General features: G+C 51.9%; 6 protein-coding genes across 6 annotated transcripts; 1 reads left to right on the forward strand and 5 right to left on the reverse strand.

Moving 5' to 3' along the window:
* Positions 1-316: 316 nt before the first annotated feature.
* N7532_011478 (uncharacterized protein) lies at positions 317-3037 on the reverse strand (the record flags this gene model as incomplete). Its single annotated transcript, XM_056623969.1, has 1 exon — positions 317-3037. One exon carries the CDS (start codon positions 3035-3037, stop codon positions 317-319), a length of 2721 nt encoding a protein of 906 aa, XP_056468957.1.
* A 704-nt stretch (positions 3038-3741) lies between these two features.
* On the reverse strand, positions 3742-5226 carry N7532_011479 (uncharacterized protein; the record flags this gene model as incomplete). The annotated part of the gene is made up of 2 exons (XM_056623970.1): positions 3742-4745; positions 4803-5226. The coding sequence occupies 2 exons, from the start codon at positions 5224-5226 to the stop codon at positions 3742-3744; spliced, it is 1428 nt and encodes a 475-aa protein (XP_056468958.1).
* A 370-nt stretch (positions 5227-5596) lies between these two features.
* N7532_011480 (uncharacterized protein) lies at positions 5597-6183 on the reverse strand (the record flags this gene model as incomplete). The annotated part of the gene is made up of 2 exons (XM_056623971.1): positions 5597-5890; positions 5950-6183. The coding sequence occupies 2 exons, from the start codon at positions 6181-6183 to the stop codon at positions 5597-5599; spliced, it is 528 nt and encodes a 175-aa protein (XP_056468959.1).
* Positions 6184-7560: 1377 nt separating this feature from the next.
* Positions 7561-11317, reverse strand: N7532_011481 (ankyrin repeat and protein kinase domain-containing protein; the record flags this gene model as incomplete). Its single annotated transcript, XM_056623972.1, has 3 exons — positions 7561-9100; positions 9155-10069; positions 10125-11317. The coding sequence occupies 3 exons, from the start codon at positions 11315-11317 to the stop codon at positions 7561-7563; spliced, it is 3648 nt and encodes a 1215-aa protein (XP_056468960.1).
* A 225-nt stretch (positions 11318-11542) lies between these two features.
* N7532_011482 (uncharacterized protein) lies at positions 11543-13204 on the forward strand (the record flags this gene model as incomplete). Its single annotated transcript, XM_056623973.1, has 1 exon — positions 11543-13204. One exon carries the CDS (start codon positions 11543-11545, stop codon positions 13202-13204), a length of 1662 nt encoding a protein of 553 aa, XP_056468961.1.
* A 207-nt stretch (positions 13205-13411) lies between these two features.
* On the reverse strand, positions 13412-14681 carry N7532_011483 (putative adenosine deaminase; the record flags this gene model as incomplete). The annotated part of the gene is made up of 4 exons (XM_056623974.1): positions 13412-13612; positions 13707-14373; positions 14434-14576; positions 14625-14681. The coding sequence occupies 4 exons, from the start codon at positions 14679-14681 to the stop codon at positions 13412-13414; spliced, it is 1068 nt and encodes a 355-aa protein (XP_056468962.1).
* Positions 14682-21382: the final 6701 nt, after the last annotated feature.

Raw genomic sequence — 21382 nt, forward strand, 5'->3', positions numbered from 1 at the left:
TATTGGTTGAATTGAATAAAGTACACATTTAAACACAGCTCAATTCTTAAAATGGCCCCTCTAGGATACACCTGCTAAAGGACATACTGGGAAATAGTTGAACTCCAGGTTGGGGACAACTTGTAAGTGACCATGACCTCGGGACCGTGTCGAGACAGGCACGCTCCTTGTAAATAGTACGAACCATATGAAAATGTATAAGGATATCTCACTTCGCATAGTTGAAGGGTGGGAGTGGGAAAGATCCAAGATGTTAAAGATAAACTTGTGATGGGATTGACGGAAATCAAAGCTCAATGCTCATCCTTTCTCTACCTTAGCCCTGCCACCTGAAACGCCCTTCCTTCAAAGTCTTTACAACTCCAAGCGGCATGAACTCGCGATTGACCGCCGCCAAGCTTCCATAGGTTCGCACCATCTCGTCGTGGTAAAGCTCTGCCACCCATCTCCAGTATGGGGTCATCTGGCTCCAGGAAGGTCCGACCCTACCTGACTTGTTTATCTTGCCAGCGAGTCCAGTCTGGTTTTTGGTGAAACTGCCAGTGGGCGAAACATCCATCTCACTGGGCACAGCAATCAAATTCCGGTAAGCGGTATAATAGCTGACGCTGAAAGTTTCGGGATATCGTATGAACTCATCCAGAGACGGAAAAGGCAATGGCAAGTCATCGGAGCCACGAAGGATCGTTCCACTTTGAGAGCCTTCCTTTTCGAACTTTTCCTTGTATCTCTGGTACCTTTCCTCGTCTGCCAGAATCGCTTTTTCCAGTGTCTTTTGCGGTGTTCGATTGATGTTTTCACGCATGGAGAGCAGACGGACAAACGGGTTCAGCAGCTCGAGACCACCAAGCTCAACCGGGTAGTAGAAGAACCCTTCGGGTAGATCGTGGACATCGAAGCGCTCCGCAATTACGGCCCGTAGATACATGGTTACCCCACCCTTTGCCTGCATATTCTTTTCGGATGGCTTGTTGAACAAAGCCTCTTCAATACGGCTGAGTGTCGAGACCGCCATGTCGATGTGATCTCGCCCGAAGCATAGAGCAGGCTTGGCAAAGTTATTGATAAAGAAACGCCCGAAGTATCCATTCCATGCCTGAACCCATTCAAAAACACTCTTGCAAGAGGAGAGCTGGCGTCCAAGCTCTTCAATGTGGCGATCCACCTGTTCCTGATCGATAATGAATCTACCCTGCTTGGCATCTAGGATCAAGAAGCCCCAACGAATATCACCGACAGGAAGAGTCTCGCTTCTAGATCCTTCGCCCATTTGGACGGTTCCGGTCTTTTCTTCATTGAACTCCAGCCCCATCACGTCGGCAAAATTGGCCATGGCTTTCCAAGCTTGTTCGCAGTCCTTCTGGGATCCCCAGAACCAGAAGTCATCGTGCAGCCGATACAAGATATCACCATCCGTGGCCTGGTTGATGGCATAATCCATGCAAAAAAGGACTGATTCGCCAAAGCAGTCTGATAAAGTATGACTCATAGGGATTCCTCGCTTGCGAACCCGCGATTGAGCCTCTGGGCCATCTTGCACGAATCTCATAGGGGCCTCAAGAAACGCCTTGAAGAAGCTCAGCCACATCTGCGGGACGCCAAAGTACTCCAAGACCGTGAGAGTGGTGGCATGGGGTAGGGATGGGCCAAACCATTTGTAATCAGATCGGATTGCGGCGAACTCGCCTCTTAGGTTCTTTTGGATGAGAGATTCCGTGATAAGTCGATGAAGAAGTGAATGCTTCTTGTCCAAAGCACTCTTATACTCAGTGTTGTCGTCGTAGTTTCGAGCGCCCTCCTCGGCGGAATCGGGTAACTGACTCATAAAGTACTCCTGTCGGTATGTTTCACTTCGCAGTTTATTGATTGAGCTTGACCCAGGGGGTGATGTAGTTCCCAAGAAATATTTACGTCGCTCTTTGTGCTCCTCTGGGATCTTTTCTTGAATAGGGCACCATGCGTGCGACTCCAAAAATTTCGTGAACACCGATCGCAGTTTGATGGCCCATTTGGTTCCGAGGTATTGCAACATGAGGCTGTCAAGGAGGTCTTCATCCATGTACACACGATATTTTCCATTCAGCTGTCGACGCATTTCGATGGGGATGCCGTCTTCACCCCAGATCCAACTGTCCAGAGACGCGAGTCGCATGTTGAGCACGTCGGCCACTTCTTGGGTGACCTCTTTGTTGCGCATGAATTCTTTGAGGATTGCCGACTTCTCATTGCTGAGCAGGTCGGTCTTCATCAGTGCTTTTGAAACCCATTGAAGCTCATCAACATCTAACCAATCCCCTTGGGTGGAGAATTCGTTCCCAAAGCTCTGAAGGCTCTCGCGAAGTTTTTTGAGTGCTTGCTTCGTCAACTCGTCTTTGAGGAACAAGCCATCAAGGTAGGATCGTATCGAGGACTCGTCGACATGGTTCGCAGTTGTGAAGACCAGCGACTCCCATTGCATTCTTTGCTCGTGCATCTCAGCGCGGCCCACGCTCTCGAAGCCAACGTCAGACTTTTTTGAATCAGTCTCGCCAGTGTGTTCGGTAGGAGTGGCCGGCTGTCCGTCTAACTGTGTCAGCCACTCGGTGACTAACTTGCTGTAAAAGGACGCATGTTCATGCTTGAGCTCGAGATAGCGGAGTTCGTTTTCCAGCTGGGCGATCCATCGCTGCAAAGTGGTATCTGAGATTGAGGCGTCATATCGACCCTGGAGAAGGAAGCGGCGAATGTTTGTATGATCAGCCCAGTGCAGCTGACCCATGCCGGGTGTCTTGACATCCACATCATCAAATTCATCGGCCGACGAGTCAGCATCAAGGTCCAAGTCATCTTTGTCAAGTGCATCTTTGGGGTATCCTTTCAGGCGTGAAAGCCCATCAAGAAGAGTGCGCACTCGGGTGCGTAGGTCTGTGGCTGCAGTTGCAGCTGCAAGTATCTCTTCCTTGCGCTTGTCGAAAAGTACGCGTTGTTTGGAAAGCTCATTGATCTTGGTAGCGGTGATGGACTTGAGAGTTTGCGGAAGGGCCCCGGTGGAGGCCATGACGATATTTTGAATTCGATGGGAGAGGCTGAGATAGTCAAGTGTCGGTTGTGATCACATGAAGATCAATGGCGAAGTGAGAATGTGTGATAAGATTGAGTTCCGAGGAAGTTGATGGGAGAAGGAAGACGTTGGATGCTGCAAGGTACCTCTTTAAATACTCTCAGGTACTGTCGCTCGAAAAAACCAGACCGCCTAGCCTTGAGTCGGTTATGGCATCTGGTGAAATCTCAAAAGCGAATAGAAACAGTGAACGCGGGTATGACGCTTTCACAAGCTGGGCGGGCACTGAAGTTGGCAAGCGCGCAGAAGATTGGCGGCGCGATGGCTGCAGTCGGCGGCGTTGGCGCTGTTTGGCGCTGCCGCGGCTCCACGTCGGAAACCCGATCGGGAAGGCGCCCCACTTATACTTCAGCCTCGTCCAGTCGATGTTCCAAACACTTTTACAAGCAGGAGATACTAAGCATCACTATTGAAAGAGTTACACTGCTACAATAGATGATTGAAGGTCGGTCGCATCACTCTAGACTAGCATGATGGCATGGCATACAAAAAGGGCCCTTAGTACGTTCTATTTAGCAAAAACCATCATGTTTGACATAGATGAACAATGATCTAAGAAACATCCTCGGGGACTGACTCAATAAGAGGAAAGCCAAATATTTGCCGATGCCATGCCAGAGGATAAAAGGCCATGCGTTCTACTAGCCCCACTGGCACAGAACCTTGGGCACAACCATCATCGCGGCCGCGACATCATAGCAGTCCTGCTCGCTCTGGTCGCCGTACTCAGTACACTGCACATCTTCCGAGAAATCAGGACAGCTCAGTGTCCCCGCGCCCTCATCCGAGTCAGAAGAATAGGAACAACCACTCTTGTCATCTACATCAAAGTCAAAGTCATTGTCACCATCAGGGTATGGGACGTCCTTTAGCGAGATATCGCCACTGGCATCCCATTCCCCAGCACTTCCGTCACACCAGCCAGGGCTGTCATCATCAATATCTGGTGTATATACGCTCCAGTTATTGTAGTATCCGTCAACGACATAGGCGACTACAAGCTGTGCGGTAGGTGACGGAGATTCGGAGGTTGTTGTCCTAGAATCGGCAGTCGTAGTTGGTGGATCGGAGCTTGTGGTCTGCTCTATAGTCGGCATTGGCTCCGTTGTGGTAGCTGGTACGGTTGTTGATGTTGGAGGAGGGGTAGGAGTCGAGAACTGGTCGGGTGTCGAACTAGTCGGCGATGAAGTAGGAGAAGGACGTGGTGTCGATGCCAGGGTGCTGCTTGGTAGGTTGATACTAGAGGGAGAGTAACTGAAACTGGTGGGGCTAACCCCAAGTCCAGAAGACAGAGGAACCTGCCCACCGGGGGTCGAATCGGCTGGACAGTCTCGCTTCTGGTTGCCCGACTGAGCAACCTTCTGATCGTCATATGCAACCCAGTACATTTGATGGACATAACGAGGCTTATTTTCAACCCAGATGCGTTGCATGGCTTGCTGGATAGAACAAGAATCCGTAGCTTGACGCGACTGAACTGGGTCATATTGGAAGAGAACCTTGCCCTGGGGAGTGAAGTAGTCGGTACCTCCAGTGCGGGTATATGTGATGGGAATAGGAGGAGTGCTGACCCCGAGAATATTCTTCACCTTCTCCACGATCTGATCGACTTTCTTGTCATATGCCTTGTCATATTCCGACCGGCCTGAGCTGTCAGGACGGACGATATATTATGCCGGTCGGTATTGGCGAGCGAATGCACCATTGGGACCTGCGTATTGTCGAAGTCCGGGGATTGCTCCACCACCGTTTGCCAGGGGGATCAGGACCTCCTGTTCAAAGCGCTCCTGGCTTCCAATACCCCAGTTACCATGGCTGAATCCAGGGACTTCCCAGAAATGGGACATATATACGGCCTTCTCTGATACAACGACCACTGAGGTACAGCCGTAGAGACCTTGTACGGCCATGTCGTACTTCTCGTTCTTGAGCTCATGGTACAACGCCGTGGGGACTGACCCCTCGCCAGATCCAAGAGGCACCCATTCCGCCCAGACGTATTGAGCAACCAGGAATGAACCAGTGTCACCATTGTATGGAGGGTCTTGGGGTGTTGTGAGAGTACGTTTGGCAATGTTTAAGTCCCTCTTGGCAGCAGCGCTGGCTGTTGGAGTAGACAGTGACATGCACGATGAGCATCCCGCTCCACACTGCCCAATAGCTCCTGGGGAACTACTAGTCGGCGTTTTTGTAGTCGTGCTCCAGCTAGTCGAATTGGATCCTCTGGTGCTGCATCCGGTCTCTGTAGAACAAGTAGTACTACAACTAGTTGTCTCAGAGGCGCGTCCAACCAAATGAGACTTGGCAACAGCGGTGGTTGGGCATACAACATTGCAGTTCGTGATGGTTTCCATTTCAGAGCAGGAGGAAGTGGTGGTTGTCGTAAATGCCGAGATATCACATCCAGTAACGGTCTCGGTAGATGTTGTGCAAGAAGACGCGGCTTGTCGTTTACGACCAGGAGCCGAAACAGCAGAACATCCCACGTAGATGTCCTCAGTAGTTGTCGAAGACGAACATGACGATGACGATGATTCTGACGAGGATTCCGGAGGAAGAATTACGATCATCAGACTCATCCGTCAGGTCATGTATATCGGAAACTGTATCTTTGATATCGTCCAAGTTGGAAAAGTCGTCATCGACGCCATTTTCAATTTCGGACTTGACTTTTCTGAGACCACAATCAATGCAAGTAATGGTACTAACCATGTCAGAGATGATATTCCCACCGCCACTGCATGAACCAGATGACCCTTCCGATTTTGGATCAATCTTGTTAAGCAGGTTCTGAAAAGAGAGTAAGTGAATTCGGATCCCATGAATGCCTTTTGAGTCTCTTTGCTTACCTTGGCTTCTAGCTCCACTTTATCAAGCTCGTCAATAACATCTTGCTTCTTGTCCTTGTCCGGTGTGTCGATCAAATTGAAAAGAAGAGGAATAAGTGTCGCCGAGATCTCGTTCTGCAAGGAACTGACGCTCGAAGTAGCTTGAGGGCTGTCTGTATTGAGAGTGATAGGGAATGGAATAGACGAAGATGAGACAACAACGCTAGTGATGGTTGTGCTTGGGCCGGTGATCATAGTCGTCGAGCTGACTGGAACCACAGTGTTGCCTGATGAGGATGGAGTCGTGGCACCGCTCGAGAGATTCGACAGACTGGGCGTCGAGGAGGGGCTCCCGGAAGGTGACGATAATGGCGATGATGATGGCGAGTTACTACTCTGGGATATCGTGCTGGATCCAGGTTTTGATGTTGGTTTGAGCGAAGTGTCACTACAGCTTGACGGGGTATGCAACGGAGTCGGCGGTGTATTCAGTAGAGTCGAGAGCGAACTCGAAGGGACTGACGGGGACTGAGTAGAAATAGATGAAATGGAGGGAGAGCTCAGCGTGCTTGGAGTAGATGATCCAGGAACGATTGAAGAGGTTGGCGAGGAGCTTCCTGGGGTGCTGGTAAAAGATGGAATGACGGTCAGTGCGTTCGGCCTCGCTGTGGACGAGCCATGAGGGCTACTGGTGTTTGAAGAACTGCTAGATCCCAAACGAAGGTTCCTTATGAGTATCATCCTTTGCACCTCATCGGATGCTGAGGCTTGTGGAACAATCGTAGCCACTATCCACAGGGATACCAAGACGAGCCATAAGGCTCGCCCAGAAGAATCAAAGCGCATTGTAAAAGAGTGACAAATTGGCACAAATGTGTGAGCGAATGTAAAATGATCGACAAAGTTGACAGTTCTGAGTCGAGTCCAATTACTGCGAGCTCCCAGGCATTTAAAAAACATATTTGTCTTTTTGGCCATCCACAGCCAACGTCGGCAATGGAAGCTGCAAAATCGGACATGCTTCGTAAGAGATATCGACGATCTTTGACATGCTTACGGGCGGTTTGAGAGTACACAGTGTATCTTCAACAAATAAAAATCAGGTCAACGCTGTGCAAAAGGCCCAGTGTGGAGCCGCATCGTGAAAGCCACCCAGACAAGGCCAAGGATCAGCACAATCGCCGATGCTGACAGTCACCACCCCCTGTCTTGAAACAAAACCCTTATTAAGAACATCCACCCGAGTCGGCTTCCTTCAGATCAAGCATAAGCAACTGGAGGTGCTTCCCAATGGGAGTTTTCGTAAGAGCGAGGAGAAACTCTGGCCCCCAGACGCCACCGGCCACGAAGTGGACCCTTCCCCTGTGAGCCAAAGCCACAGATGATATTCATCAACCCTATTCATCTCTGATTGAGCAGTCTCGGGGGTTGTTGCTTGAGCCCATGGCGTGGTTTGCTGTGCCGTGATTTGTATATGAAAGATGGCATTTCCGCATATTCCAGGATTCAGCTTCGGGTGAACAATATCAACTGTCGATTTGATTTAATCTATATAGAATCTCCGGTGCTTCAATTGAAATTCAAAATCGCCTTGAAGATCCATTCATGCGCTCAGATACGTCGAGACCCATTTCATCGCCTTCGTTCCCCCGTCAGCAGGCCTAACCAACTCCACCCACTGCCATACATAGCCAGATCATACAGGTCTTTCCATGTCTCAGCATTCGGCTGTGACTCTTTCGTAAAGCCATACCCCTGAAGCTCTTCTTGATCCCAGTCTCCCGGCTGTTCAATATAATCACCCTTTGAGTTGCCCTCCAACTCACACCTCCGCTTGGCCCCGGCATCACGCAAGATCCGTATAACCTCCGGGAAGCTCTTGTAAGCTTCCGCCGCACGCGACGGTGGTCCTTGTCTCTCATCATAGACAAGATTCTGGTTGAGGGCATTTGTTCGTGGGGGGCCGAGTTTGTATGATGCTAGCCCGGTAATGTGGGCTCGGCGGCTGATTTCAGCGGCGTGGAGGGCGTGGTCTAAGGCTGTCCGGGGCGGGGAAATGGTATTGTCAAGCTTATTTATACCTCTCGTGAGACCGAAAGAAAGTAGAAGAGTCAACGTCATTGGCTTTGCACGAGCTGCGGCTGCAAAAATGGTGTCGTGGCTGTTGGGATTTAAGAGAAAGTGTTCTTCGTAAGCCTTTTGGACGTCAGGACCGAAGCTGCGGAGGAAGTGCTGGATGAGCTCATGGGTGATTTGGTCACTGAGGACGGCATTATTGGCGATCGAAAAGAAGATGTCCCTTCCTCTATCGTTGACGATGAGTGGGTCGGCGCCTTTATCGAGCAAGAAGCGGCCGCGTCGTACGGGATCAAGATCTGTCTCCAAAGCTATGGAGAGTGGAGTGGTGCCCTGGCGAGTCTTTGCATCGATGTTCGCGGGAGGGCAATTCTGAAGTAGGACATCACATGCAGCCTCGAACTCATCCTCTGGGTGATATGTTGTCGTCAGCAAATGCAACGCGGTGTCCTCCTCGAATTTGTTGGGGATGTTGATGTTTGGCATAGCTTGGGCTATCCTTTTCAAAGTCGACAGATATGAATTAGGGTAATCCAAACGCGGTCCCACGACAGAAGCCCAGCTGTGCAGGACGGTATCTCCAGCTGACAGAATCGACTCTTTCAAATCAGCACCAGCCTCCAGAAGAGCACATATCATGCCCCCATTCCAGACTCCCAGATCGGCCGCTGCAGCAATAGGCGTCAGGGGTGGATATGCCTTGTCTTTGAGGTTGATGTCCGCCCCAGCCCGAATTAAACAGTTGACCATGTCCGAAAGCTGTTCCAGGTGGTTTTCCCAAGTTCCGTGGCGAATCCAAGAGTGCCACTGGCGAGGCAGATAGCCATGTCGACTAGGAAAATATTTTGTGATCGCGTGCAGTGTATTCCGCCCAGTAGAATCAATCAAGGTACCATCTGCACCTCGAGATATAAGATACCTCACAATCTCAGGCTCACCATAGTAGGCAGTCAATGCAAGCGGAGTCGTTGATGCGTCGCTGTCGTGGTAAAATGAGTTGATATTTGCTCCAGAGGTAAGAAGAGCATCCACAGCGTCCAAGTTGCGGAAGAAGCACGCCCAGTGGAGTGGTGTTCCGTGTGGCAGTTCAAAGGGACTGTTCAAATTGATGTTAGCAAGGTTCTTAGTCCAGAAGGAAAGATCAACATACTAATGAAGGATCTGGATCTTTTCCGGGTACCCGCCGCTGTTCTCCTTGGTCACAGGCTGAATTGCAGTATCAATGTTTGCACCTCCCTCGATCATTCGTTTCAATACCCGAGGGATTGAATTATCTGTGATCATAAAAAGCCAATGCAAGGGGGTTGTATGATCCTGAGTTCTGCAAGACGCATCGGCACCATGATCAAGAAGGGCTTCGATCACTTCAGCATGTCCCGCCTGGAATGCCTTGTATAGTGGCGTCTCGCCATTCTCGTTCTTTATATCGACTGCCATGCATGCATCATCCAGCAATACCTGTACCGCATCAATCGCCCCGAAAGCAGCAGCAGAATGAAGAATTGTATTTCCCTTGCGATCGACAATACTTCCTTTTTCGGCCTTCCAATCCAAGACTTCTTCCCTGGTTACCGCTGCCTTGACTTCTTTCTTCCCCAAAAATGGATCCGAACAGAAGCCACCACGCTTCCTGAATGTACCCCTTGCCTCTTCCAATTCATGCGTCAATCGACCTGGTTTGGCGAAAAGGTATCCCTCAGAAACTGTTTGCAGCATCCATTCGTCCAGAATCTCCTGACTAAACTCGGGCGCTTGGCCATGAGCCTCCATGATCTGCGCATACACGGCTCTAGCAGGCGAAAATCCCGCTCTGGCAGAATCACCCAAAAAGGTCAATAGGCGATCGAGATACCTCGGCTTTTCCCCCGTAACAGTCTGCGCGATACCAAAAAGCACGTCCCCTGAAAACGGAGGGGCATTTTCCTCTTTGCTGAGAGCGTGTTGTTTCTCCAGCTCTGTGCGAATGCTCTCGTTGAGTCGATACCAGAATAGGGGCCCTTTGTTGTAGACCGGGTCAATTATTCCAGTGTGGGTATTCGTGGCACCTATTTGAATAGATGAAATCCTGGGGTCGAATGGTCAGTCGACATTATGCAGAAAGAAGCGGACGTCGAACATACCAGGATGCATATGCCGGTTCATCTGTTTTGAGCAAATCTGATTTCGGCAACGGGCGTTCTCTGGGGTCCTCGGACAATAATCTCAAGATTGCTTTGCGAATCTCCATGCGTACAGAGGGCGAGATGTCTTTCCGACCGTTGAGTAACGTCGAAACTTGATCTGCGATCCCATCGTGATTCTCATCCAGGGCAAGGGGCAGTCCGTCACGAGTGAAGATTGACAACAACACCATGCCAAAGCTATACGCATCGAATCTGAACATCATTTCTGGCGAAAACGCACCGAATCGCGAGATGTCCCCATCGATCACCTCAGGGGCCAGCCAAGCAGGAGTGCCACGATAATCACTGAGTGTAAATTTTCCATCGGGCGCCTCCAAATCAACACAGACCCCAAAATCGCTCAATTTTGCTCTGAAAGGTACTTTGTCGCCTGGGCCAACAAACACGAGCACATTATCCGGCTTGACATCTCCATGTACGATCTTGAGGTTATGCAAAGCCTCCAGTCCATTGGCAACATCCAACGCAAGCTGGTATCTCACATCCACAGTCCTCTTTTCAGCACCCAGGAAGCCGCCTAGCGGCATCATCGCTTCCTCCATGAACAAAACAGGCACAGCCATATCTGCGAATGGGAAATCGAACCCCCATGCCAGCAGGCTAGTGACATTGGGGTGCGCACGCAGGATCGGATTACAAAGCGATAAAACCTCAAGTCCTAATGTGCGTAGCTGGAGGCGATAATCCACGCTCGCCGCAAAGCGCTGCTCTGCTCGACTGGAAAGGGGGACATTGACGCGTTTGATGACTTCTCCTTGGAACAGAGGGTCCTTGAAGACGGTAAACTGGGTGCCAGAGCCAATCTTCGTCGCTCTGGCAGAGAGTTTTGTAGCTTTGAGAAGACGAGGGCCGTGGACTCCGGTTTGCGACAGGATTGCAGTGAACTGAGAGAGGGTGCTGAGGACAGGGGCGGAACCGTTGCGGGTGGCGGTGATGGCCGACTCGAGCGGGTCGATCCAAGAGGAACTGGAGTCGGAAGACAGATTCAGGCTTTCGATATCGATTTCCTCGACGTCGGTGGAATTGGACCAGACTTGAAAAGTGGGTGAGAGGCTGTTCTCATCTAAGGAATAGTAGTTGTCATCGTCGAGGGAGTTGAGGATATCATCGTAGGCGGAAAGATCGGCCATTTCCTTCGTCTAGCCCGCAAGTTTACTGATATGAAGATAGACCAAAATAAACCTGGGATTCTCATGTCCGCAAAGGTGTGCGGGGCTCTTCAATTAAGACTTAGACCACGCCTATTCGACCTTATCCCACTTGGTACTTAGTGCTGACTGGGAACCCAATCTTCAGCCCCTCCTCCAGTTGTCTGACATTTCCTTCGTCTCATCTTCCTGTCTTCAAAACACACAATGGACGTCTACGGAACAGCAGTCACAGTCATTACCCAGATCTACCAAGTGACCGTCTTCATCCAAGGCGTCGTCTCCGACGTTGAAGCCTTCGACGATGATCGGGCCGAAATCCGACTCAAACTGAACCTCCAGCTATCTACCCTGCTGTTTTTTAAACGCATGTTTTTCCATCCTGAAAATGGGCTCATGATGCCAGGGAAAGCAGACCCTTTTATCATCGACACGGTGGAAGATCTGCTGGTCCAGATGTACAAAACCTTGGCCGAGTACCGGACTGTGGCTGCTAAATATGATCTCGTGGATGAGGAATACACTATGAAGCCGGAAGTTGCCGGCGAGAAGGAGTCTCTCCTGGAGCGAGCAAAAAGAAAGGCCAAACTTCTCAAGATCAAGGGTTGTGACTGGTCGCTCTTCGACAAGCAGAAGCTGTATCGTATCCTGGAGGCGTATACCAAGTGGTCGGAGGATCTTCGCAATATTATGCAGCACATGTCGCAGGAAACGCTGGCCAGGTTGGCTCAAAGTGATCAACAAGGGTTGAAAAGCAGTGGTCTGGAGCCAGTTATGAAGCGTCGGATGTTGGTCGAAGCTAAGGCTCCAGATGACTACCAGAGTCTGCCCGGCACTATTGCCGAGGAAGGCAAGCCAACAGGGGGATTCCAACTGGGAAAATGGACTCGGCCAAACTGCGAACCAACTCAAGTGATCATCGAGTACCACGAGTATGAAAGTATGCTCAAACGCGATGATCTGGAAAAAGACGAAGTCGACGAGCTCAAAGAGCCCCTTCGCAACCTTGCCTGGCTGCTTCATAATACCACCTTCAACGAAAAATCAGCAGATACCCTTGATCAACCTAAGATCTACGCGTTAGAGTGCCTTGGATTCATCGACCAGCCTGCCGAAGAGCGAAGTGTCTTCCTCTACAAGCTTCCTCCGTCCGATGCTGCAACTGGGGCTACACTCACCACTCTACATGCCTTCATCAACGCCACGGACAGTACGAACAAACGTCCCTTGAAGAGGCCCACCCTCAATGATCGCTTCAACATGGCGCACAGTCTCGCTATGACAGTCTCCAACATCCACGCCTCAGCCTGGGTGCACAAGAATATCTGGAGCAGAGGCATTCTTCTCTTCCTCGAAACGCCATCGGGTATCAGCGCGTCGGGGCTCTACAAACATCGCCTCTTAACACCCATTGATGGGAACAAAGTCATTTCATACCTGAGTGATTGGGGATATGCACGCTCTGTCCAACAGGGCACAGATATGCGTGCGGATTTCGAGGTGGAGCCGAATCTGTATCGTCATCCGAATCGACAGGGTCATCCAAACCAGCAGTTCACCCGTCTGCACGACATCTATGCCCTGGGTGTGGTCCTACTGGAAATTGGCCTGTGGGTGACATTGTCCCGGTTGATGGAGGCTAAGATCAAAGAAGCAAAAAGTAATGGACGGTTGCCGCGGCCGAAGAAGGTTGTTGAGGATTTGATGGCATTGGCAATTCAAGGATTGCCGAAAGAGATGGGCATGGGTTATACTAAAGCTGTGCTTGCCTGCCTGAAAGGAGACTTCCGAGGTACTGAAGGACCAACCTTGGCAGTTGACTTTCAGGAGAAAGTGGTAGATGTTCTCAAGGAGCGTGTTGATCTATAGATGGATGTTAGAATGTTGGGTGGTCGCTTAGAGCCGATGTCTAGGTGCACACGACGTGGAGCTTAGGGCAATTGCCCCGAGATTGTGACAAGCTCGGGGACCTTTCGTCTTCCTGATTGTATCTAGTATAACACTTTCGGGCTCCTTTTGAGTGTCTACTTATGATATAGTATGATTTTTCTTGTCAGTATTGATGCAATCGCACCCCTAGCTGCGAACTTCTACTTGGCCCTGAGAAAATTCACCCAATATCAGCTTCAGTCTTTCCTTTTCTTGCTCTCCTCCAAAAATCGACTGTATCGACCTTTGTGCGATATCCAGTAATCCAGCACGACCAAGCCCAAAGTGCTGTGCGGCGAGAAGATACTCGTTTGAAACAGGACTACAAAAAAATCCCACGTCGTCCGTCTGCGTATCAGTCAGAAACTCCATCTCGAGGACGTCATTGTCTTTGAAGTAAATCAAGGGCCAGCAAAAAGAAACAACAAAATTGTGAACTTACACACAACGCAATGGGACAATCTGTATGCCTCCACTCCCCAAAATGGTGATCCAAGAAATCCCCCTCAATCAACCGCGCGTGCACATTACAAGACATGCACAGTTCCAGCCCAAGGCGCCGGCGTGCAATCTCCCGCTTAACCTCCTCGGGAACATGAATAACATGCCCAAGCCGATCAGGCCGGAAAGAAAGCAACGCGGCCAGCTCATAGGGAGTGCCAGAAGCAGGCGTCTCGGCAAAATGCAGCGTAAGCCCCAATCCATGGAGCTTTGCGCGGGCGAAGACGTCCGCGTAGAGGGTGACGTCGCCCTGCGTCGGGTTCCCGCAGAGGTCGACGCCGACAACCCCGCGCGTCTTGTTGGCGATTGCGAGGTCGATGATTTCGTTGGCTTCGGTCGGTGTTGTATTTCCACGGTCTAGAGCGAGGATAAGGTAGACGGACATTTGTTGGGTTCGGGCTTTGAAAGCGTCGATTGTGTTGAGGATTGTTGATAGGTATCCTTCTCGGGTTATGTTTGCTTCTGAGGATGGTCGGGGGATTGTTCGGAGTTCTAGATAGCGGACTCCGTCATTCAGAAAGTCTTCTAGTACAGAATTTACGGCATAGGCGAGGCTTTCGAGGTCGTTGCATAGTTGGTATATCAGCTTCGAGAAGACTTGGAAAAAGCTATGCTGGTGTGTCAGTCATTCGTTATAAATTCAGGCTTCAAGGCATCGGCTGCCTTACGTTTGGAGCGTATAGTCGACCTTGCCTGGAGGCATTAGGACTAAGGGATCCTCAATGGAGAAGCTGAGATCTTTTGCTTTCTTTCGCTCCCATATTTCGTGAAGGCATTGACGGCTGATACTGCCGCTCAGGTGAGCGTGTAGCTAGACTTGATCAGCTTGGTATCCTCTAAATATTGAAATGCGAAATACCTCAACCTTGGGCAACGCCTTTGTAAATGCGCTGTTGACTGGAGCTGCAAAGTCCATCGTTATTCACGGCGGCTGGATGTTCCCCGCAGACCTCTGGCGGTGCTGATGCTGAGGGGAAGCCAGGGACCGGCGGAAGGTACAGCCGCCCTCCGCATGAAACTGATATGTCTACGTTTGTAGTATATACTGCCAACTACCACCAAGAACGAAAAGCACTTTTACACTCGCTCACATTCATTTCAGCATCTATACCAGCTGTCAGCAGCCATCACCGTCAAGATCTCGACCCTCATGGATCGCCCCAACCCCCGCAACCACGGCTCCATCGTATTCCGGCTCCTCCACCCAGACTACTCGTTAGGAGGTAAACGGTAATACGTATTGTACCTTCGCGCGACACCTCTGGTAGCGAGAAGCAAGCGAGCCCCGACTGACAGCTAAGACAGCCGGCTTCCCCGGAGTACCGCACACAGCCCGTAATCTTTCCCTCTTTACCTGGGTATTGGGTATGGAGCTCGCTTCCTGATCCCTATTCTCCCGTCCATCTGGGATTTTCTTTACCGGCGGGATCCGAGACCAGATCAAGTCTCACCTTGGTAGGTCGTTTATCCCAGCCAACCCCGGCTGGTCGAGGCGGGATCTCGATGCGATGTTTCGCATAAATTGGGGCCGCGGGTTCCAGATAACGATATGAAAAGTGGAGCGAATCGAGCTGAGGTCAGGGGAACACGAGGATTTTTTTTTACTTTGCTTTGATTATAATATTTAATCTTAGTTGGCGAGGGGTCCAATTTTGCAATTTTGAGAGGGTCACATCTGTTCCATACGATGCAATCTCTAGAGATCACCTACCTTAGGCATTCTATTCGATCTTCGACTAGTGTTTCCTCTACATCAAAATCTTCTCTGCATCCCACTGGCGTAATTTGCGCGAGACATCGTCCCAGCCAACGGTTCATGCCGGTTGTCCCGAAGTGCCGGATCGCGCGTTTCAGAAGCCGTTAATCCTTGTTCTGTGCTGCGAATTCTTTTATGCATGCCATCCAGATTGACAGGGTTGACCAAGAACCGATACTAAGAATAGCGATCGGAGGCATCCTGGGCGATTAAATGCCGTGTTTGAGAGAGCTCCGTTGGACCCGGGATTCACTGGAGAACTTGTCAAGCAGGCGAGCTCCACCAAGGTGCCCTGCTGTGTGTCTCATCGTCGGGACAGCGAGACTGCCAAGCCGGCAGGAGAGGCGAAGGTTGGCAACGGGCTGAGGCTATCCGATCGTCCCGCGGTCCTTCATTTCAGGCCGAGAGTGCGCAATGGGCGATGCGAGCACGCACGATGACCAAAATTAGGATATTGCTATTGCGATCATAAAAACAAGGACTCAAGCCTCAGCTGGCGTGAGGGGGAAAGGTTGGACATGGACATTGCCAACGCATCCAACAATCCACTTATCAGATAGCGCCAGGCCCGACGCTGCACGTAAGACGTAACGGCGCGCAAGGCCGACATCTTTTCGATAGGAATTCTGGAAGCCACGTTGTCCACAGCGTAAATTCGAGTGGGTGCGGGTTGAGGGTGCTCAGCTTTTTTCAGCCCCAGATCCACGATGGGTCCAACCTAGGCCCCCAGGGCCACCGATTGGGTGGCGTGGGCTGTACGGGGGCCAACTGCAGTGGCCGAATGGTACACGGTAAATAATCCCAAAGATACGGTTAGTTCAGTCGATCCGCGCGACTCTGTTGCTTCAAGTTAATCAGTTGTTCGAATGGTCTCGAGTCGTCGCGCGCGCGGCTCGGAAATTGAAACGTCGCACATTTCCCCCATGCCTTGAAACCTCCCACCTCCTTTGTTCGCGGTCGAGACCGAGTATTTGAAGACGGCAGAAGAAAGTTTGGCTGGAACGATCGGCCGAGCACAGTTGCGCACCGTCGCGCGCCGTTGCAACGCGTTTCGTCAGCTGAAACGAATATCGCGGTTGAGGCTGAGATGGATGCACTTGGAGGCAGCTTACCAGAGCTCGCAGGTACAGCCCTAACAAGATCCACCAAGTATTCCGAATGTGTAAAACAATAGTATGTACCGAAGCCGGAAGAGCCGCTTCTCAGTTCACGGCTGCGGGTTTGATGGATCAATCTCTCTGGACCTGGTGGCAGTCGTCCCTAGTCGGGTGACGATGGAGCTCCTACCTCAGCCCTGATATCTGCGCCACGGTTCCGCTGCGGGGCCATGCAGTTCAATCTGACCAAGTCGAATCATGTCAGAGATGCCCAGAGAGGATCCGGTATAGGCGAAGCACAGTGTCCGTTCAAGAGGGTCGCCCGTCTGGTCACACGGTGTGGACCTGCGTTGTTTCCCCTGTATTCGCTCGGCGATAGAGTTGATTTCAGATGTATGGAGCTCATATCATTGTGGGAGGTCGGAAGAACCCTGTCCAGGTCGCATGACCTTCCAGTTTCCTCAAGGTTGTACTTCTCATTGCCGAATGGTTGCCTGACGGACGCACAAGCCGTTCCTCATGCGGGTATCTCGAAATGAACAGATGTCGGCAGCAGCAATACAATTCGAACACCGTCATTCACCGCAAGGCAAGCTCATCCTGATGCCAACATACAGCGGTGAAGGAACCCCGCTAGAGAAATCATCCCACATCGGAAGAACACTGACATTGCATGCTATGTAGAAAGGTGATCGTCATCGTGAACGGGACTGAGAGGCGTCGCAAGCTACTGCTGGTTACACTATATCGGTGCGAACCATCTGCGTCCTCCCTGCGTCCTCCCTTGAAGCGTCGCACCAGAGACCTGGCAAAGGAGAGACGAGGAGGGTTTCGCTGCAGTCACACGTCGGGGACTGGAGAGGTCCCTAAGCAACAAAGTCGTCTCCAAAGTTGCAATCCGGCCTGGCCCTCTTCAGCCACGCCACGATATTAGACGTCTAAGCTGCGACCACCAGAGACGGGACGGGCGACTGCATTCGTAGAAGGGGGGGCCCGAGGATGACAGAATGACTCTCTTGCATGAGAGGGTTGTCTGGTGGGGTCGCAGAACACGGGTGTATATTAAGCATCGAGCATCGAAGATGCATCGAAGGATCTGAAGGGGGGCTGAGCCGAGGGTGGCTGCAGGATGAGACAGACTGGGGTGTTAGGACGTGTCGGTGGGTTGTTTGAGAGGGGAGCGCATTGCGGTTTCCAGTTTCCGCTTTGGTTTGCGTGGAGAGCAGTTCAGCGGAGGATACTAGCAGTAATGCGTCAACTGCTGCATACTAGAAACCGGCGGATTAGTGGGAATGGCCGGCCCTCCCCGAGACAATCTGGAAAATCAGGGAAATGAGGAAGACGAGGAACTGCGATACCTCGACTACGAGAGAGGGCCAAGACACCGTGACGCTGGCCGGGTTGCGGCTGTCGAGTGCATGCATTAGGGCTGCTACCGCCCTGAAGTAGCATGCCCAACTTGGGAAGGTCAGTGTATCCCAGCACGCCGTGACAGGAGGCGCAACGGTTCCATGCTGCTGGGTTTCGCAGTGTAATTTGACCGTGCGGTCAATACTCCGCAGGGCGATCCCATCCCGAGTACTACGAGTACGGTACCCTACAGTCTGTATGGGACTGGAGCGAGGAAGCGTCTGGAAAATTGCCTGGGAGAGAACATCTGATCGCTCATTCCGAGGCGGGACAAGTGGGTAGCCCATCTTGAATGGAGACAATCTCCCCCTTCTCTCCTGAAGATCATATTGGATCGGATCGAATCATGGCGAGTGTGGCCATGTTAATTTGCCTTCCTGGAGTCAATCCGGTGGCTCGGAGCAGACGCCCCTGAGTTTCAACGGTGAATGGCACCCTGCTAGTGTGGTCGATGTGAGTAGTATTACTTCGTCAGGGATAGTAGCAGGTACAGTAGGACGCTAAGGCTGCCGTAAGTGTGCGATCCCCTTTTCATTCGCCTTGCGGGCCCGGCAGTCTGGTGGTGCGTAATACGGTGACCATCTCACATTCAGCCATACCTGCAGTACTGTCCGATGATACCAGATGGTATTTTCGGTATTCTGGCGTCTGGTAATCGATGTCTTCGGGGTATTATTCAACGCACTGCTGCAATGGGACCGTCTTCATGATGTCATCCAAGGTGTATCCACGGCCATTTTGACGACATGTGCGCGCGCTGTGTCGCGGTGTCGCTGTTCGGGGAGCGCTTCCTCGTGTCGCTCCCATGGATCGTCAAGTCGACTGAGCACATCCCACCAATACTTTTCCGAGTTGAACAGACCAGAGCAATGTAATGTCGGGAACTACGCACTTGGTACTGTGCCTTGTTCAGGGCCGTCCGCGTGAGCCTCGCCGAAATCGCCTAACAAAGGGGCTCTACGGGCTCGAAAATGGATGGGTTAGATTGAAAATTATTAATTTGCTGGGCTTGCTTGTTTGGTCGGGCACATCCCGTCCTGTAGGGCCAGAGAAAAGCGGGGAAGAATTTAGGGCTGCTGATCGTAGCAAGGAGCGGCTGCGAGATTGTCTTACTGACATGTCGGTGCCACCAGGGAATAGTCTCCGGGCACCTAGGTTGGGGACAGACAAGCTTGTGAAATTGTGGCTCTCGCTGTTCTCCTATCCCATAGGATGACCTTGGGCCTGAGGTTGCTGAAGATTGTGGTTTGACTTTACCTTGCTCTTGTGCCACATTATCCTATTGCCCAGGTATAGAGTCGCGTAATGGATGTCCAGGGTCAATGATCGTACGATAGGTCCCATGAAAATCAGGATCGCATCTGGTGGGCAATGCCGCGTTGGGGCATGAATACGTAGACCTTCCGACGTACCCTAGGGTTGTTCGCGTTGACGGGGGAGTGCCTTTTCCACCATTTCCGGGGCGGGTAAATACGGTACCGAGCGTATCTGTGTTATGGAGGTATGGTATTCTGGGAAGGAACGACTGTCAGAGTGGGGCCCCCCGTTCTCAACAGCGCAACGTTAACTCCCCCCACCCAAGCCAATGGAAGAACCCAAGAACCTTGGAAGGAATCACTTCTAAAACATCTCGACTATCCCCCTTTGAGTCATGTATGTTGCGATGGTAAAAAAAGAAAATATCCAAGCCCGCCATCCCAGACGCCTGCGACATGACAGCAGCATCCCGACGATGAGGTCACGAGAGCCCAAGCTCCCACTCTAGCTCTAGTTGAAAGCTCGCCGGGCACGTCACTGCATGACCCGCGGGGTCCAAATTGGCGCTGAATGGGAGTGGGCTCCAATCTGAGACTGGATTTGGGGCATCGAACCCACCCGCCGTGCCCTCTTTCTCCCGCGATCAACGGGATTGTCGCCGACCGTCGTCCGAGTCGGATCCCGCACATCGCTGACTGGCTCTCCAGGCCAATACTGGAGAGGCCACGATAGGGGGGCGGTCTGCAGATGCTCTGACCCTCCCGAGCACGCGAGATTACCGTCGCCTTTCTGTAAGTCGAGTGTCAGGGCGCGGGACCCTGGCCCCAGCCACGGGTCATGAGTAAAGAGCTGGCAATGCCATGACGAGATAAGATGTCAGACACGCGACTGCATGCCCGCCAAGGGGAGCAGATCGTGATGCTGTGCTGATAGCGTGGCGTCGGGGTCGTCCTCGATACTCCTCCGCACATCTAATGATATATCCTCACGTTATCGAGGGACAACCCGCCACAGCCGCTCTACACGATAGCGCACGGATCGACCGGAAAGCAAAAACGGTCAGCAAGGCCGGGTTTGGAATTGGCGTGCAACGTGACTCATTGTAGGACTAGGTCCCTCGGAGGTTAGGGACGACACCAGAGTTAGGCAGTCGTATTCTTACCGTGTCGAGTTACCAGATCACCGGCGTTGGGTGGTGAGTTGGCAAGCCATGGGTCGTCCTACGGGGTACATGCCCTTCTCAGGGAGGGATGTATCGACCTAGGTAACAGACTACACTTGTACAATAGGGGATCAGACTGGAATGGGGTACATACAGATTAGTCGGAGACGGGACGACGGCCCTGTCGAGGCACGTGCTGTCCGAGCTGCACCGCAACGGTGGCAGTCATCTGCGAATATCGGTCCTGAGCCCGACAACACCAGAGACCAACGGACCAAAATCAGGGAAAACTGAGCAGCACGGCATCGCCAGCGCATCAAGTAACGCGGGGTTGACGACCCCGCAGAGTTCTGATCGCGCTCGACGCTGCACCTGGCGGCTTGTCGCATTTCGGGATCGCCTGTATCACCGACACGAAAGGATGCATGCACGCAAGACCGCAGGTACAGGATGATGCGCTGAAGACCCCCGCCTCGCGAAAAGGAGCCGAGGTGGATCGCGTCTTTTTTTTCACCGTCTTCCGAAGGTCCAGTTCGCGGTGCTGCGAATTGAGCAGCAAAACTCCCCTCGCCCGACCGCTTCACGCGGTGTTTGCTGGTGTTTTAGTTGGTTTTACGCGGTGAACAAGTTGCCAGGGAGGGGCACTCCACCGACGGTTCGTCGGAGGGCTCTTGCAAACTCTCAAACGCTCCAGCATCCGGCGATCCTGGTCTGCGGGGATCCACTGGTCTCCATCTGCACCGCCCAAACGTTTCACTGCCACGCCCCAGCCTCACCACGATCGAACCGCTGGCTGTTCTCCGGAAAATCGAATCAAAAAATCAGAAATGACGGTGTGGTGCCACTATTCTTATCTCGCCCTCCACGGCTCCATGCCCTACAGCACTGGGCTTGACGCTCTTTGCGGTGTATGGGCCTGACGTCGGACCACTTGC

Source organism: Penicillium argentinense (genome assembly GCF_028826775.1).
Source record: "Penicillium argentinense strain IBT 30761 chromosome Unknown utg000011l_segment0_segment0, whole genome shotgun sequence".
NCBI lineage: Eukaryota > Fungi > Ascomycota > Eurotiomycetes > Eurotiales > Aspergillaceae > Penicillium > Penicillium argentinense.